The sequence below is a fragment of the Panthera leo genome, chromosome B3 (genome assembly GCF_018350215.1).
Source record: "Panthera leo isolate Ple1 chromosome B3, P.leo_Ple1_pat1.1, whole genome shotgun sequence".
Lineage (NCBI taxonomy): Eukaryota > Metazoa > Chordata > Mammalia > Carnivora > Felidae > Panthera > Panthera leo.
Window position 1 is genome coordinate 74247726 of NC_056684.1, and position 14849 is coordinate 74262574.

General features: G+C 51.3%; 2 protein-coding genes across 5 annotated transcripts; one reads left to right on the forward strand and one right to left on the reverse strand.

Annotated features, from left to right (window-relative positions):
- Window positions 1-3457: 3457 nt before the first annotated feature.
- DHRS1 (dehydrogenase/reductase 1) lies at window positions 3458-9599 on the reverse strand. 3 transcript variants are annotated; one of them, XM_042942850.1, is made up of 9 exons: window positions 9322-9599; window positions 8724-8897; window positions 7198-7335; window positions 6951-7030; window positions 5504-5636; window positions 5043-5189; window positions 4432-4501; window positions 4038-4118; window positions 3458-3853 (listed from the first exon to the last, which is right to left on the reverse strand). In XM_042942850.1, the coding sequence occupies exons 2-9, from the start codon at window positions 8871-8873 to the stop codon at window positions 3717-3719; spliced, it is 936 nt and encodes a 311-aa protein (XP_042798784.1). In that variant the 5' UTR covers window positions 8874-8897; window positions 9322-9599; the 3' UTR covers window positions 3458-3716. The 3 variants fall into 3 exon arrangements, with proteins under 3 accessions (XP_042798784.1, XP_042798782.1, XP_042798783.1); XM_042942848.1 differs by having other exon boundaries at window positions 7192-7335; window positions 9322-9598; XM_042942849.1 differs by lacking the exon at window positions 9322-9599 and adding an exon at window positions 9120-9246 and having other exon boundaries at window positions 7192-7335.
- Window positions 9600-9624: 25 nt separating this feature from the next.
- NOP9 (NOP9 nucleolar protein) lies at window positions 9625-14794 on the forward strand. 2 transcript variants are annotated; one of them, XM_042942844.1, is made up of 10 exons: window positions 9625-9957; window positions 10168-10626; window positions 11377-11487; window positions 11731-11872; window positions 11989-12181; window positions 12868-13008; window positions 13397-13522; window positions 13678-13914; window positions 14127-14232; window positions 14565-14794. In XM_042942844.1, exons 1-10 carry the CDS (start codon window positions 9723-9725, stop codon window positions 14720-14722), a joined length of 1908 nt encoding a protein of 635 aa, XP_042798778.1. In that variant the 5' UTR covers window positions 9625-9722; the 3' UTR covers window positions 14723-14794. The 2 variants fall into 2 exon arrangements, with proteins under 2 accessions (XP_042798778.1, XP_042798779.1); XM_042942845.1 differs by lacking the exon at window positions 13678-13914.
- The last annotated feature ends 55 nt before the right edge of the window (window positions 14795-14849 follow it).

Below are 14849 nucleotides of genomic sequence, written 5' to 3' on the forward strand. Positions count from 1 at the left end.
AGGGCAGATTCTGTCTCTGCAGCTCAACATGAGCTTAACATGGGCCAGGTCAGCCTGGTCAAACAGTAAGCCCCAAGGCTCTGTGAAGGTCCCTGGGCAGGGGCACCCAGGATTGCGTGTGGCGTGGGCGGCTGGCTGAGGCATACGTCAGGAAAGGATCAGGGCTGAGATGAGCAACGGTGCCCCTGGATACCTGGTGGCAGGAACTGAGACAGAGATGAGGTTTTGCAGGGAAAGGCAGGGATGACAATGTTGTAATACTCCCCGGAAGGTGAAACCTGAAAGGAATTGGAGTTGGGTGTGGCCTCGCGGGGGCAGCTGGCTATGCTGACCCCTCCTGCTTCTTTGAGTCCCCACTCTGGGGCTCCCTGTGGTTGTCTGATTGTCTCCTGATGATAACCAAAAGCACTTTGAGAGCCAGACCTGTGTGTTACAAGCTTGCCTGTACCCATCTGCCCTTCCCTGACCAGGGCAGGGCACGGAGGAGGCTGCAACCGACACCAGCTGCCTGGGAGATGGAAGGGTAGGGAGAAGACTCAGCACAGGGCCCAGGGAGAGGGCCAGGGAGGATGGGCCGGAGGGGCAGCAGGAGCAGTGGAAGGATGGGGTGGGGGGCTGAGAGGGCATAGGCAGAGGGACCCAGGAGAGGGGCTTTGTGGAGGGGTAGACCAGCCAAGGGGACAAGGACCAGGAACCAGACGGGATGGGGGGCAGGCTGCAATGAAGCAATTTCTGAGCTCACTGTGGGGGCTCTGCCCAGGGATGGGGGGGGGGGGCAAGGAGCTGAAGGGCCTCAGGAAATGTCTCAGAGAGAGTGCCAAGGCCTCTGGTTAGGACAGGGTGGGTAGGAGCCAAGATGAGGAAGGAAAAAGGGCAGGCCTGGGCCCAACCACCTCATCTTGATTTGCCCACTGAGCTTGGGCTCCTGTGGGGCCCTCATGCGGGCTTTTCTTTCACCTTGCCTGGATCCCCACCCCACTCTCACGTCACCCAAAGGGGCCTTTAGGGGTTGATGGGAACTCTTCCTCAGTGACTTGTCCTGAAAGCTGAAATCCACCCCTTGGTCCAGCCCTTGCTGGAGAAAGTCTCTGGCCAATATCACTTCCTTCCAGTTCTCTAGTTGCTTCTTCCTGTATTTTCAGGGTACTCTGTGTAAACTTGGCTATAGCACTGTTCTCACAGACTTAAATAGTCTTCCCTGGTGCCTGGCATGGTGCTGGGAAGAGGATGGGCATTAAATAAACTTTTTTTTGAATGAACATTGATCCTCCCTCAATGTCCTGAGCCTCTCTACTATTGAGTTTCTTAGATCTTGTTTCTCTTCTACCTCCAATCAAAACTCACTGTCCACGTTTCATTCCCTCAGAGCTCTGTACTCTTGCTTATGTTTCCAAGCTTGTTGGAGAGAAGCAGGGTGGTGTTCTGGAGAGAACACTGTACCCTCTGTTTTCTGGGGATACCAGGACTGAGGTCTAACTCCACACAGTGTGGACCCTTGGGGGTCACTTCCTCCCATCAGTGGAAGGTCTAGATGACTTCTAAGGTCTTCCAGGGCTGAAGTGGAAGTCCTTTGTGGGCCAGGACCTGGTTTGTCTTATGCTCTGTGCCCCCAGAGCCAAGAATGGTGACTGGTGCAGAGCACGCTCTTAAATATTTGTTGTGAGAAGGAACTGACAACTTCGATGGCTACCTAGTGCCTGGCGTTTTACACATGTTATTTCATTTCATTCCCAGAATGATGGAGTTAAAATTTGTATATACATTTGCATGACTCTGAAGCCCATACTCTTCCCATAATACTTTGCGGCCTTTAGGAGACGATGCCATTGCACAAGGATTTGTTCTAATGATGGCTGTGAAAGGCTGCAGGAGATCTGGAGGCCCTTATTCTTATCATATCATATAGGCAATGCCTCTGCCCTTCACAGACCTTAGGAGATAATAGGAACTTAGGGTGGTAAGTGGAAGAGGGTGAGAGGGTGGTGAGGCTATCTGATCACTGTCATCTAAATGGGGTGCTTGCGGGGCATCTGGATGGCTGTCAGTTGAGCAACCGACTTCGGCACGGGTTGTGATCTCGCAGTTGGGGGGGTTCAAGCCCCACATCAGGCTCACTGCTGTCAGCGTGGAGCCTGCTTTGGAGCCTCTGCCTGCCCCCACCCCCTGCATCTCCCCCACTCACACTTTCTCTCAAAAATAAATAAACATTGGGGGCACCTGGGTGGCTCAGTCGGTTAAGCATCCGACTTCAGCTCAGGTCACAATCTCGCGGTCCGTGAGTTCGAGCCCCGCGTCGGGCTCTGGGTTGATGGCTCAGAGCCTGGAGCCTGCTTCCGATTCTGTGTCTCCCTCTCTCTCTGCCCCTCCCCCGTTCATGTTCTGTCTCTCTCTGTCTCAAAAATAAATAAACGTTTAAAAAAAATTTTAATAAAAATAAATAAATAAATAAACATTGAAAAAAATAATAGATGGGTGTTTGGTTAGTTCCAGTCACGTGCTAAGCCAGCTCTCTCTAAAAAAAACAAAACAAAACAAAAAGCCCTAATTAGTAGCTTTTGTTGGTTTCTACGGCATATACACTCTCACTGTGGCTAAATTCAAGCAACAAATATGAAGTCACCACTGACTGCAGAGCTGGAAGAGAAGCACATAGTCAGCTCTTTTGCAAGCCAGTGAGCTGCCCTTCGCACACAACTGGAACAGTAAGCAGCGCTGTCCCCAGAAAGCTACAGGAAGGTCATGGCTTCTGCACACACTATGGGCAGCTTTGGGAAAGTCAGCTCTCACTTTGCCTTTTTCAAAGATTAGAAAGACTAGACTGACAGCAGCTGTCCCATTACGTGGATGGCCCTCTAGGCTGCTGCCAGGAAGGCTCCCTCAGAACGGTCCTGGGCTCCCCTTTGGAACACACCCCCTGTTGCCTTGCCTCAGGCTGGGACAGCCCCTGGAACAGGCAAGGCTATTCCTTGCAGTCAATTCCTCAGGGAGCACTTCAGGTGGAACCATCCTGCAAGGAAGGATGGGTGTGTTGGTGCCATCAGCCTCTGCCTCTCACTTGGATTCGGCCAGTACTTTCCTCCCAAATTCCAGGAAATCATAAATACCAAGGAATCTGCCCTTGCTGTGCCAAGAGCAGGCCCAGCTGGAAGGCAGCAGACATCCCTAAAGAGATGGTGGAATGAGGGGGTGGAAAAGTACTGAGAGATAGGGGTGTGCCAGCTTCTGGTTGGGGAGGGACCCTGCTCCCCAGCTGAGGTGTGGAAACGGGCCTCGCAGCTGAAGAGCAGGTGCCCTTGAGCTGGGCAGCTCTAGAGGGAAGAGTAGGAACAGATGTGGAGGAAAGGGGCCTTGTCCTAGCAAGCTCCTTGAGGACCTAAACAGCTTGCATGTATGTCTTGGAGTCTTTCTCTCAAGTACTTAACACTGGCTAAGCACAGACAGAACCAGCAGTCAAAAATTTGTTGAAAGAGAAATGAGACGTTTATTAGCCTGCAGGATGTTTTTCAATACTAAGGCAAAAAGTAAAATGTAGGGGCAAGTAAAATTAAGGCATAAAGAAGTACCTAAGGGCCCCGAGGGCTCACCCAGGACATACAGTGGAGGTCTTCTCTTCATATCAAGGGTATGAAGTAGGCAGGAGAGGCTGACTTGTTTCACGGAGTCAGGCCCTACCACATAGCCCAAGGGAGAACAGTTGTGAAGTCAGGCCAGGAGGGTTAGAATTTGCTAGTGTAGAGGGTCATAATCCACTTGGGCATACGGAGGAAGCCAGGCAAGTAGGAGGCCAGCCAGCCCATGGTGGAGACATGAGAGAGAACTGAGCTCAAAGACAAATAGTCTTGGACGGGGCGGCCTGTGGAGCACAGGAAGAAGAGAAGGGTTACACTGTCATTTCCCACTCCTCAGACACCTCCGCCTAGGCTAAAGAGCCTGAGTGGGATGTGAGGGAGGAATGGGGAGAAAGTGTGGGAGAAGGTGAAGTGAGCAGGGAACGGAGGAAGGGAGGTCCAGGCTGACTGCTGGGCCAGAGCTCTTACCATCCACATCCCGAAGCCCATAGCGTCGAGCAAGGTCACAAGATGGCAGCACCTTCCCACTCAGGCTCAGGATATTGGGGTCTGTGGGCACAAATACAGCTGAGAAGGCATGGCAGTGATGCAGTGTGACAAGGTTTGGGCCCAGTGGGACAGGGCACCACTGAAACAGGCTTCGGTGCCCAGAATTCTTTCTTTCTATTCCTAGGCCTCTGACTCCTGGCTATACTTCCTGCGGCTCCCAAACCTCAAACTGGGCCCACATAGGGTCCAGAAGCCGGAGAAAAGAAGGGCATATTCCTCAACCACCTCCTGAGCCAGGACCCAGAACTGGCTACCACCACCCTGCAGATTCTCCATGCCGTTTCTTGTTACCACCTGCTCCCAATCGCTTTACCTGTTGCCAAAGCCACCACACATTTGCCACTCATTTCTGTGGTCTCTGCAGAGCTGAAATCAGATCTGAACTGAAACACAGGGGCAGAGAAGTGAAGGGTTAATTTCCAAGAGAACTGCCCGAATTTCTTTCCCACTTTTAGCTTCTATTCCAAGAGAGACAGGCCCTCATCACTGCACCTGCAGGACCCAGAATCTTAGAAGATGCTTGAGCCACTCCTCCCTACCTCCAGGTACATCCTGTACCCTGGCACCAGGACGCACTGCCTTTCCTAAGTGGAAGGATCTTGGGATGTCAACTATGTCTGGACCTTCTAGGTTAGTTCAGGGCAGGGGTCAACAGCATGGGCTTCGGGGAAGGAAGCTTTTCCATTTATGGCATACATGACCTTGAGCAAGTTTCTAACCTTTCCAGGTTTCAGAATTGCCATCTGCAAAATGGAGATAATATCTCCTTTGCTGGATGAAAGGACATAATGTATGTATGCTGCTCGGCCCTGCTCCTGCCACAGTAGGCACCTGGGTATTTCCTCTTTGTTACTGTCTTGTCATTGAGGATGGAGAAGCTGATTCCTTTGCGTTCCCTGCCTCCCTCGCCCTCCCCCTGCCAACCTGCTTCAACAGGGGATCATCAGCATTGTTGTTTTTCATCACAACCTCCTTCAGTAGTTCTGTCTGCACCAACCCTGGCCACAGAGACACATAGCTGACCCCGTGGCGCCGCAGCTCCTGGGCACAGTCAGCAGCCAGCCTGTCGCACTGTAGAAGGACAGAAGGCAGGGGAGAGCCAGGGCGCCCGGCCACATCACCTTCCTCCCCTGCCTTCCTTGCTTCTGCTGAGGATGCCCCAGCCCTTCTCAGGAGCCCTGTCTCAGCTGTCCACCTTCCCCAGTGTGCTGCCTACCCTGGCCACCCAAGGGGAGCCCAGGCAAAGGGACTGTTTATGAAGGTGCAGAGGGAGAGGTGGGGGCCAGTGGGCCTTACTACTCTGATCATTGGGGATCGGATCTCCTGAGCTATGGGTACCATCACTGTCTGATGCCTCCCTAACCCCTGTGCTCCTGGGTCCTCACCGCAGCTTTGCCAACACCATAGGGGACATTGAAGAGATACTGCAGCCCCCCAATGGAGGAGATGACCACGATGAGTCCCCGGCCAGCTGGTACCATGAGCCGTGCTCCATACACTGAGCACAAGTAGTGACCTCTAGAAGGTGGGGCAAGGAAGGAGAAGGAATACATGACGTTCACTGCTGGCCTGGCTGCTGTAGCCCTGGCAGCTTCCTCTGCCCTCTAAGGCTAGAGGCCACTTCCTGAGAGCAACAGTGGTAAAAGGAACCACCAATGGATGCGTGTAAAGGAAAAACTCAGTTTTCCATTCTCCTATGTAGGGAAAACCCAGCACACATATACTCGGTAACCAGAAAAACATTTCATTTGCATGGGAAACAGGATCCTCCGAGTGAAAACAGGTAGAGAGAATTATAGTTTCAAAAGGAAAGCCCAATCTAAGGTAATGCAAAGGAAAGGCACAGTAAATGTGTATGTGAGTGGGGGGGGAGGTGAGGACATGTTGGCGGGCTTCCCAGAGGCTCACAAAATGGCCTTTATCTTGGAAAATTCATCATGGCTCAGGGACCAAGGCCTGGGCCTCTGCCCAGGCTCAAAACTCTGACCTGCAAGAGATGAGGGAGTGGAAGGCCTCTCTTTGGAAGGCTAAGCATGTGGGCCATAACTGCCAATTATCAGCATTTTAGGTTTTCTTTTCTTGCCTCTTGGCTGACCATCCCTCTCTGTCCTCATAATCTTTCTTCTGCCTTGGAAATCACAACTGGATTCTAATCCTGCTTCCTTGGTATTTCCACAAGAAGCTGTGGGTGTTCTTAAAATGCTTTAGGCACAGATTTTCAGATAATCTCTTAGTTACTCCCACAGGTGGCTGATCACACCCACATGGAATGCAGTTTCTGAGAGGGCACTACCGTTCCAACAATAAAAAAGAGACACAAGTGGTGCGTCATGCTAGGTGAACTCTTCGTGCTGTGTTTCATCTCACTCCCATGCACATGTATGTGTAACTCTGATGTTGGAGTGCCCTTGCCTATGGATCTGGTGTGAGGATGTGGAGGCTAACATGGCTGGCACTCACCCTCATTGACCTTCTCTTGATCTAAGACAAAAGAATTTCTTTTTTTTGTTAATATCAACTACAGGTGGTGTGCATTATTCAAAGAGGGAGGCTTCCTTCCGATCACGCACTTGGATGTGCAGAGTGAGGCCGGAGAGAGGCCAAGAGCAAGTTCAGTTGTGTCAGTTCTGACAGAAACAAGGTAAAAGTCAATGTTCCCAGGTACGGATCCAACTGGATGGAAATTTTCCAGAGGTGTGAAACAAATGGGACAAAAAGAAGAAGAAAGAGATGGGGAGGTCAGAGAACAAGGGCGGGCATATGAGGAATGGTCCAGGCCCTCAGCTGACTGAATGAGGAGAACCCAGACCCTGGGACAAAGGGAACACTTACCTGAGTCCAACATTGTTGATATCATCCCAGATGGAGGCAGGGCTTTCCCAGAATGCCTTCTTAGTGTTCTTTATAATTGCCTGGAAGGCAAAGGGAGTGTTGTAAATTGGATGATCTAAAGGCAGACAGGTATGAGGGGCTGGATAATGAAAGGGACAATGAGTGGGGATAAGGACTCAGGACTCAGGGGTCAGAGGGGGAGGTTAGGGATGTGGAGCTGGAACCAAAGTGTAAAGGGTACCAGGACCCCAGCGTAGGCGTTGTTGACCAGCACATCCAGACGCCCCTGCTGTTCCCGATCCACTTGCTCAAACAGGCTTTGCACTTCACTCTCCTGGCTTGAATCGCATACCACAGGCACACACTGGCCCCCTCGAGACTGTGCCTGGAGAGACAGAGGGGATATGAGCTTATAGTTACATGAGTGTGAGACATAAGGCAACCCTCTTCAACTCCCAGCTTGGGAGGAGCTGAGAAGGGGAGGGGGCACTGAGAAGGCAAAAGTAGGAATCAAAGCCAGCAGCTGAGGGAATATGGTGAGCAATACCGCCCTCTGGTGTCTGTTTGAGGAGTTTCAGGAATGCTAGGTCCTTTCTCTATAGAGGGAAACAGATTGGGATCTCAAGCTTAAAAACTACATTTACGGAGGCCTACCAGGTGCAAGTCGTTGTACACTCTTACTGGAAGGCAAGGTACAAATAGGGAAGGGGGGATGCTCCTGGGAAAGGAATATCTCTCTTCTTCCTCATCCTTGGTCATTTCCATCATTCACACCCTAAGCTCCTACTCTTCACCACTCACGTGTAACCTCTCCTCTGTCCTGGCCCTCTTACCCTCACATCACCAATGCTCCTGCCTAGTTACTGAAAAATCAAAAATTCTCAGGCATGAACTATTTCTACTTTCCGTTCTACTTCACCCTTCACAAATGAGTCCCCATCCTCTAACTTCAAAGGAAGAAGAAATACCTTATTCAGGACCAATCCTCCTATTCTCCAGATCCAGGTTCTAGTTCCCACCCTCTTACCTTCTTGCCTCCTAACTGCTCCCCCGTGCTCCCAGAGCATTCTGTGTCTGCCTCTGATTTCCTGCTGGGTCCTATCTTTCCAAAGCAGAAGTGACATCTTATTTATCTTGGTAACCCCAGTGCTTCACCCAGTGCCTAGCAAACCAAATATATATATATATATATATATTTTTAACGTTTATTTATTTTTGAGACAGAGAGAGACAGAGCATGAACGGGGGAGGGGCAGAGAGAGAGAGGGAGACACAGAATCGGAAGCAGGCTCCAGGCTCTGAGCCATCAGCCCAGAGCCCGACGCGGGGCTCGAACTCACGGACCATGAGATCGTGACCTGAGTTGAAGTCGGACGCTTAACCGACTGAGCCACCCAGGCGCCCCACCAAATATATTTTTTAAAACTGAAATCCAGTAAAAAAAAAAAAAAAAAAAAAGTCAAGTGAAAGTGTATAGCTCAATAAAGTCTTTCCTAAAATAAAGGAAAGCACAGGTCCACAACCCTTCAGCTGCAATTCCAAAATCCCTGAAGGTTTCAAACAGAAGGTTTTTTTTTCATAAAACTCACTTATTGGCAAAATTTGACCTGATCTGAAGTCATTTATGGGCTTCATTTATTCCAGTCTGAATAAATATTCACATTTCGTGGAGGAATATAACGGTTTCAGATAAGGGATTAGTGGAAGGAGTGGTTAATGGGAAGGGCTACCTCAGGTGGTGTGTGTCCCACTTGTTCCAGAGGAAGCACCCACCTCCTCAGCAGTGGCCCGCAGCGTGTCCATATGGCGGCCAGTGATGTAAACTGTGGCACCTGCCTGGCAGAGTTGCAAGGCGATGCCGCGGCCAACACCTCTGGAAGCACCGGTCACCACGCACACTTGGCCCTTCATGGGAGCTGCCATGACTCACATGCAAAGGGGGAAAATCTGTGGAAGCAAAGACTTGCTCTGAGGGAAGCCTGCATCTCGTGTATGTGGAAGGGGGACCCGGATAGCGGGAGGGAGGAGGAGCCAAGGTTAGGATCCTGTGAGAAGAGAGAAGTTTCAGAGCGGGACAACGGTGCAAACCCCAGGGCAAGGCTGTTCGTCCTTTTTGGCAGGCCAAGAAGTAAATAAGGGGGCTCGGTGGGACTGTCCAGGGCTACCCACCTATAAGGACTCTCTGAAAGGGGCTGACCGGGTGGGGGGCGCTCAGCGCGGCAGCCCCTCAACGGCGGTCAACGCAGCGTCCTGGGCTATCCAGAGCTCTGGCCTCTGGCGTGGCCCTGGCGGGCTGAGCCCGGAGGGGCGGCTTCCGGGTCGGGGGTAAGAGCGGGGCCCGGGCACGCAGGAGGGAGCTCGCGCCCTTTACCTGCGCTCCTGCAGTCCCGGCGCCGTCTAGCCGGCAAAGTCCTTGGACTCTAGGACTTCGATTCTGGCTGCGGGGGCGGGACCAGGTGACTGCAACTGGATCAGAGTGTGAGGCTGGGGTGCCAGCCCGCGTTCCCGTCCGGGATCAGCGGAGGGTTTGGAGGAGAGGGTCAGAGAGCACGGGAGGCGGTGCTGGGGCCAGGACTGGCGACTGGAGGCGGGGCGACCTGGGAACACACACAGTCACCCGGCTAGGGGCTGTCGCCAATACCGTGACGTATATGCTGCGCGCCGAGCACGCCGGCCTTCCTAAACTCGGTCCGGACCCGGCACGCTCCTACGTGCGTGACGTTCCTCTGCGACTGGAGACGCTTTCGCGGACGGACACGGTCTTCAGCACTCATGGGACTGGGTCCGCGCTCCCTCCACAAGGCTGGGCGCCGGTTTCCAGCTGGTGACAAACGGGGGCGCGGGGCCAAGGGGTCGGGGCGCCCCCCACCAGGCCGCCAGCGGCCTCCGGACAGAAGCTCGGAGCCAGCCCAAGACGCGCACCCTCACCTGAGCCACGAAGCTCTGGGGTATTTCCGCCAGGCGCTGTCAGCCCTGAAAGAGGCTCCTGAGACCGGAGAAGAACGAGGTGGGGAGACTTCAGGGTGAGACTAAAAGTGGGATTCGCTGGGCATAAGTTCTGGGATAGGCAGGAGAATTTTCATGGGTTCCCAGGGCATAGGGACTTAGTCTATGTCTCCCATATCCTCTTCATTGCTCCCCTCTCCCTCCTTTAGTTAACTAATGGAACATAACCATCCTCCTCTTAGTCTCTGAAATATTTTTCTTGTCTGTTCAGAACTGATGGTGCACAATGTTTTGAAAGAAGTGGAAGCTGAGGCCCTAGCCTTGGCCACAAACAGGACTGGCAGTGAGATTATGCAGGAACTGCTGGGATTTAGTCCCCTGAAACCGCTGTGTCGAGTATGGGCTACTTTGCGCTCCAACTTCCGCTTTGTGGCCTGTCATCGATGCGGGGTGCATGTATTGCAAAGTGCTTTGCTGCAGCTGCCTCGATTGCTGGGGAGCCCTGCAGAGAAAGAGGAGGAGGACGTGGAAGAGGAGGAGGATGGCAAGGATGGTCCCTTGGAGACTCTGGAGGAGCTGGTTTTGGGACTAGCCTCCGAGGTGTGTGATGATTTTCTTTTCTACTGTGGAGACACACATGGCAGCTTCATGGTCAGAACTCTGCTACAGGTGTTGGGAGGGACTCTTCTGGAGTCTGAGAGAACCAGGCACCGTGGCTCTCAGTCACCTGGTAAGTATTACAAGAGGGAAGTGGATGTAGAGGAGAGGAGAGTTTAGGAAGTCCAGTAGAAGAGAATAAGCAGAAGAGTAATTCTTGCTGACCTTAAAGAATTAGCAGAGAAATTAGGACAAGACTTAACAGGCCAAAGATTAGTGCACACAGAGGCCCAGACGTGAGGATGCATAGGTGTGTTTGGGGGACAGCTAGTAGAATAGGCCAGGGGTGAGAGGTGATTCATGAGGAATGTGTGTCAAATTTTTTTAAACCACAACTCACAGATTTTTTTTGTTTTAAACATCACTGAACATGCGTCTGTGTATGTATACATATATTGGACTCAAGCAGAACTTTGAGAAGATAATATATATACAACCCATTCTGATATTTTCTTTTCTGTTTTATTCTATTCTATTCTATTGAAAAATTGCTGGTTAAGATCCACTAAAGTGATTTTATGATGCATTTGTAGGCAGCGACCTACAGTTTGAAAAACTGTGGGAAATAAGGTTAGAGAGTTTAGATGAGGCCTTGAAGTCCTGAGAGTTTGGCCTATCTTCTACAGACCACTGGGGCGCTGTTGAAATTTCTTAGAAAAATTAAAACAGAAACATAGTCTCTGTTTAGTCATCCAGATGAGAAGAGGTATTCATATGTGTTCTGCATCTCCAAGCTGAATCCTTGCTCATCTATGGGATTATTCTCCCTCCTGGATGGTAGTTTGTGATCCCAGCACTGCACGTGTTCTTGGTCTTCTTTCAGAAGCCCAAAGGGCCCCAACTCGGGAAGGTAAGCCATCTGATTTTGAGGTCCCTGAAACCTTCTTGAATCGCCTTCAGGACCTGAGCTCCTGCTTTCTGAAGGACATTGCTGGTAAGGAGGGAAAAAGGAGGAGGGTCTAGGACCTGCTTTTCTAGAGGTGAACTGTCATCATCTGAGGCCCTTACTTCGATCAGTCTTATTCCTTTTCAAATCTGATCGGGTTTGATATTGCAAAGACTCTGTATAGAGCTTTTACATCCAAAGTCCCTGATATCTTTTGCTTGAGGTTTGAGGTTGTACAGGTTGTCTGGATTTTGGAAGAGCTGCTTTTATTTTTTCTGCCCTTTCCCTCAGTATTTATCACTGACAAGATCTCCAGCTTCTGCCTTCAAGTGGCCTTACAAATCTTACACCGCAAACTGCCCCAGTTTTGTGCTCAGCTCTGCAATGCTGTGATTGGCTATCTGAGTAGCCGCAATTCCTCAGCAGATGGCAGGTATGGTCTAGGCCTCAGGGTCCACCAAAGTTGATGAGGCTGTGTGAAGTGAATGAAGTGATATGGGTATTTTAGATGCAGTAAAGGCTGCTTGATCACCTTCTCCTTGTCCCTAGCCCCCTACTGCTATTTCTGCGGGATCAGACGAGCTCCAGACTCCTGGAGCAAGTGCTGCTGGTGTTGGAGCCCCCGAGGCTCCAGAGCCTCTTTGAGGATCACTTCCAAGGGCAGCTGCAGACCCTGGCTGCACACCCCATTGCCAACTTCCCTTTGCAGCGTTTACTGGATGCTGTTACTACCGCTGAGTTGGTGAGTTGAGAGTGGGGCCAGATCTGTTTCTGTGCTCTGTTATTTCTGCTAGTTTTTGTTCATTGTGCCTTATTTTATTGTGTGCCTGTCTCTGCATCTCTGAGTGTGTGCTGGCCATTCCCCTTGAAGTTATTCCTAGGGGTTACTCAGAGCTTTTGACGAAAGTGCCTTCTCAGAAAGGATTTGTTTTGGCTTCTCGGGTTCCAATACCAGCAGGCGACTGGCTTAATCCAAATATGCAGCTTGAGGTTCCATGACCCGTGTTTGTGGTCAACTATCTGTAGCAATACAGAGTTGGGAGTTGGGGTAGAAGGGTAGATTTTTTTTTTAAGATTTTATTTTTAAGTAATCTCTACACCAAATGTGGGGCTTGAACTCACAACCCAAGATCAAGAGCTGTGTGCTCTGCTGACGGAGATAGCTAGGCGCCCCTAAAAGGGCAGATTTAATTCCAGTATCCCCTTATCTTGAGAGTGTGGCCATTTAAAGTATTGCTGCTTCCCTCATGTGAGGCCGCACCTCTAAGACTGCCCCCTTGTCCTAGACTTTATCTGGCCAAACCCAAATTCTGATATTGGCCGTGCTTATCTAGCACTTCTAGTTGTTTTCAGCAGGAAGATTTCTCTGAATAATTCAGTCCACTGTTACAGAATGCCAAAGATTCCTCATTCTGTGTCTCCCCTCAGCTGTCCCCCGTGTTTGAGGAGCTGAGCCCTGCCCTGGAAGCTGTGCTGGCTCAGGGTCACCCGGGGGTGGTCATTGCCCTGGTGGGGGCCTGCCACAGAGTTGGGGCCCACCAAGCCCGGGTCCTGCAGCTGTTGTTGGAGGTGAGTAGGTGTTGCCCCCAACCTGTTTATGCCCTCAGTTCAAATTCCACCTGTTAGGACCTCTCTCATCTTCAGTGGTTATATCTCTGGACTCAAGAGGTCTAATATCCAGGGAGTTCACAGATCCAGGGAGAAATGAGGCCAAACCCATCACATAGCCTTGGAATGAAAATTGTCTCCCAGAACTAAGAGAGCAGTTTATTTAAGGAATAAATGTTTATTCAACCCCTGTTATGTGTATAGGGGCTGGAGATACAGCAAGGCAGATGAGATCCTGCCCTTATGCAGCTTACATTCTCACATCTCCTGAATGCTTTCCTCTGTCTAGAGAGTTGGGGTTAGGGATGAGGTAGCTCTCCGATTCATCATGTTTTGTCTTCTCCTCTAGGCATTCCACTGTGCGGAGCCCCCTTCCCGGCAAGTGGCTTGTGTGCCTCTCTTTGCCACTTTGACGGCTTATGAGGTATACTATAGACTGGCAGAGGAGGAAGGGGCAGTGCCCGCAGAGCACCAGGTGAGGTAGGAGAGGGGCCAAGTCATTGACTAATTGGGGCCAGGGTTTAAAAAGTCCTTCACCCTTGTGGTGAGGGTGTGGGGATCTCTGGCTTCATCCAGGTGGGGGTGGCACTTTGGTGGCTGCCTCCTAAATCCCTGTTTCTATCCTACCAGGTGGAAATGGCCACAGCCAGGGCTCTGGGGGAAGTGACAGTCCTTGGGTCTCTTCTACTTCAGCATCTGCTGCACTTCTCTAGCCCTGGTATCGTACTTCGAAGTCTGGGTGCCTTGACAGGACCACAACTTCTGACTCTCGCCCAGAACCCTGCTGGCTCCCACGTGCTTGATGCTGTCCTGACCAGCCCCTCCGTGACGCGCAAGCAGCGTCGCCGTGTGCTTAAGACCCTAAAGGTTCTGGTTTCTGCTTTGATTCCCCCACCAACATCCATTTAAGAGAACATGAGCTTGCCCTGAGACTGTCCTTCAGAATCAGAGAGGATATATCGTTCCCAGACTCTTTTGACTCAGCCCATAAACTTCTGAAACTTCACTTCCCCGTTCCCCTCCCCAGTGCACTTTTGTGGAATGCCCTAGAGGGACCTACCTTGCTTGTTTCACTGCAGGGACAATACGTGGCTCTGGCTTGTAGTCGTCATGGCAGCCGAGTGCTAGATGCCATCTGGAGTGGAGCAACCTTGGGGGCCCGGAAGGAAATTGCTGCCGAGCTAGGTGAGTACCTGCACCTCTCTCTAACCTTTCTAAACTTCCCTCACTCCAGATGGCTGAGTGGCTGGGGAGGGGACTTAAATACAGCAGAGACTTCAGTTCAAAAGGGTGGTGTTGACCATGGGTTCTTAGCAGTCTGCCCTCCTTTCCTCTGCTGATTATGCAGCCCTGTGCTCCCGCCCTCTCCTGGCTTCCGTTCTTTGGAGACTGAGGTATTATCCCTGAGGCCAACCCAGGGCCCAGGGAAAATGGAGGGACCTTCACCCAGGGAGTGTTGCTTTGAGCACGGGGGGTGACTGCATGATGATACTGAACATGAGTGATTCCCTTTGCAGGGGAGCGGAACCAGGAGCTGATAAGAGACCCTTTTGGCCACCATGTGGCTCGAAATGTGGCCCTGACTACTTTCCTGAAGCGCCGAGAGGCTTGGGAACAGCAGCAGGGGGCAGTGGCCAAGCGGAGGAGGGCTTTGAACTCAATACTTGAAGACTGAGGCCTTTGGACCTGGGACTGGGTGATGGGGAGGGTAGCGGGAGTATCTGTCCTGTCCCCTTCTTAGTTTAAGTTGGAATCAAAAGTCTTATTAATAAACATTTTTATATTTTTATTGGACATGCTTT

What these genes read in the sequence shown, in the direction of transcription:
- DHRS1 (XM_042942848.1), bottom strand. Translation starts at nt 8,873, where the DNA reads ATGGCAGCTCCCATGAAGGGCCAAGTGTGCGTGGTGACCGGTGCTTCC. An exon ending in ATCAACAATGTTGGACTCAG is followed by an intron (nt 5,637 to 6,950) that starts GTAAGTGTTCCC and finishes CCCACCTTCTAG; the next exon opens with AGGTCACTACTTGTGCTCAG. An exon ending in ATGGTGTTGGCAAAGCTGCG is followed by an intron (nt 5,190 to 5,503) that starts GTGAGGACCCAG and finishes GTCCTTCTACAG; the next exon opens with TGCGACAGGCTGGCTGCTGA.
- NOP9 (XM_042942844.1), top strand. Translation starts at nt 9,723, where the DNA reads ATGGGACTGGGTCCGCGCTCCCTCCACAAGGCTGGGCGCCGGTTTCCA. An exon ending in TGAGACCGGAGAAGAACGAG is followed by an intron (nt 9,958 to 10,167) that starts GTGGGGAGACTT and finishes TTGTCTGTTCAG; the next exon opens with AACTGATGGTGCACAATGTT. An exon ending in GTGTGCTTAAGACCCTAAAG is followed by an intron (nt 13,915 to 14,126) that starts GTTCTGGTTTCT and finishes GTTTCACTGCAG; the next exon opens with GGACAATACGTGGCTCTGGC.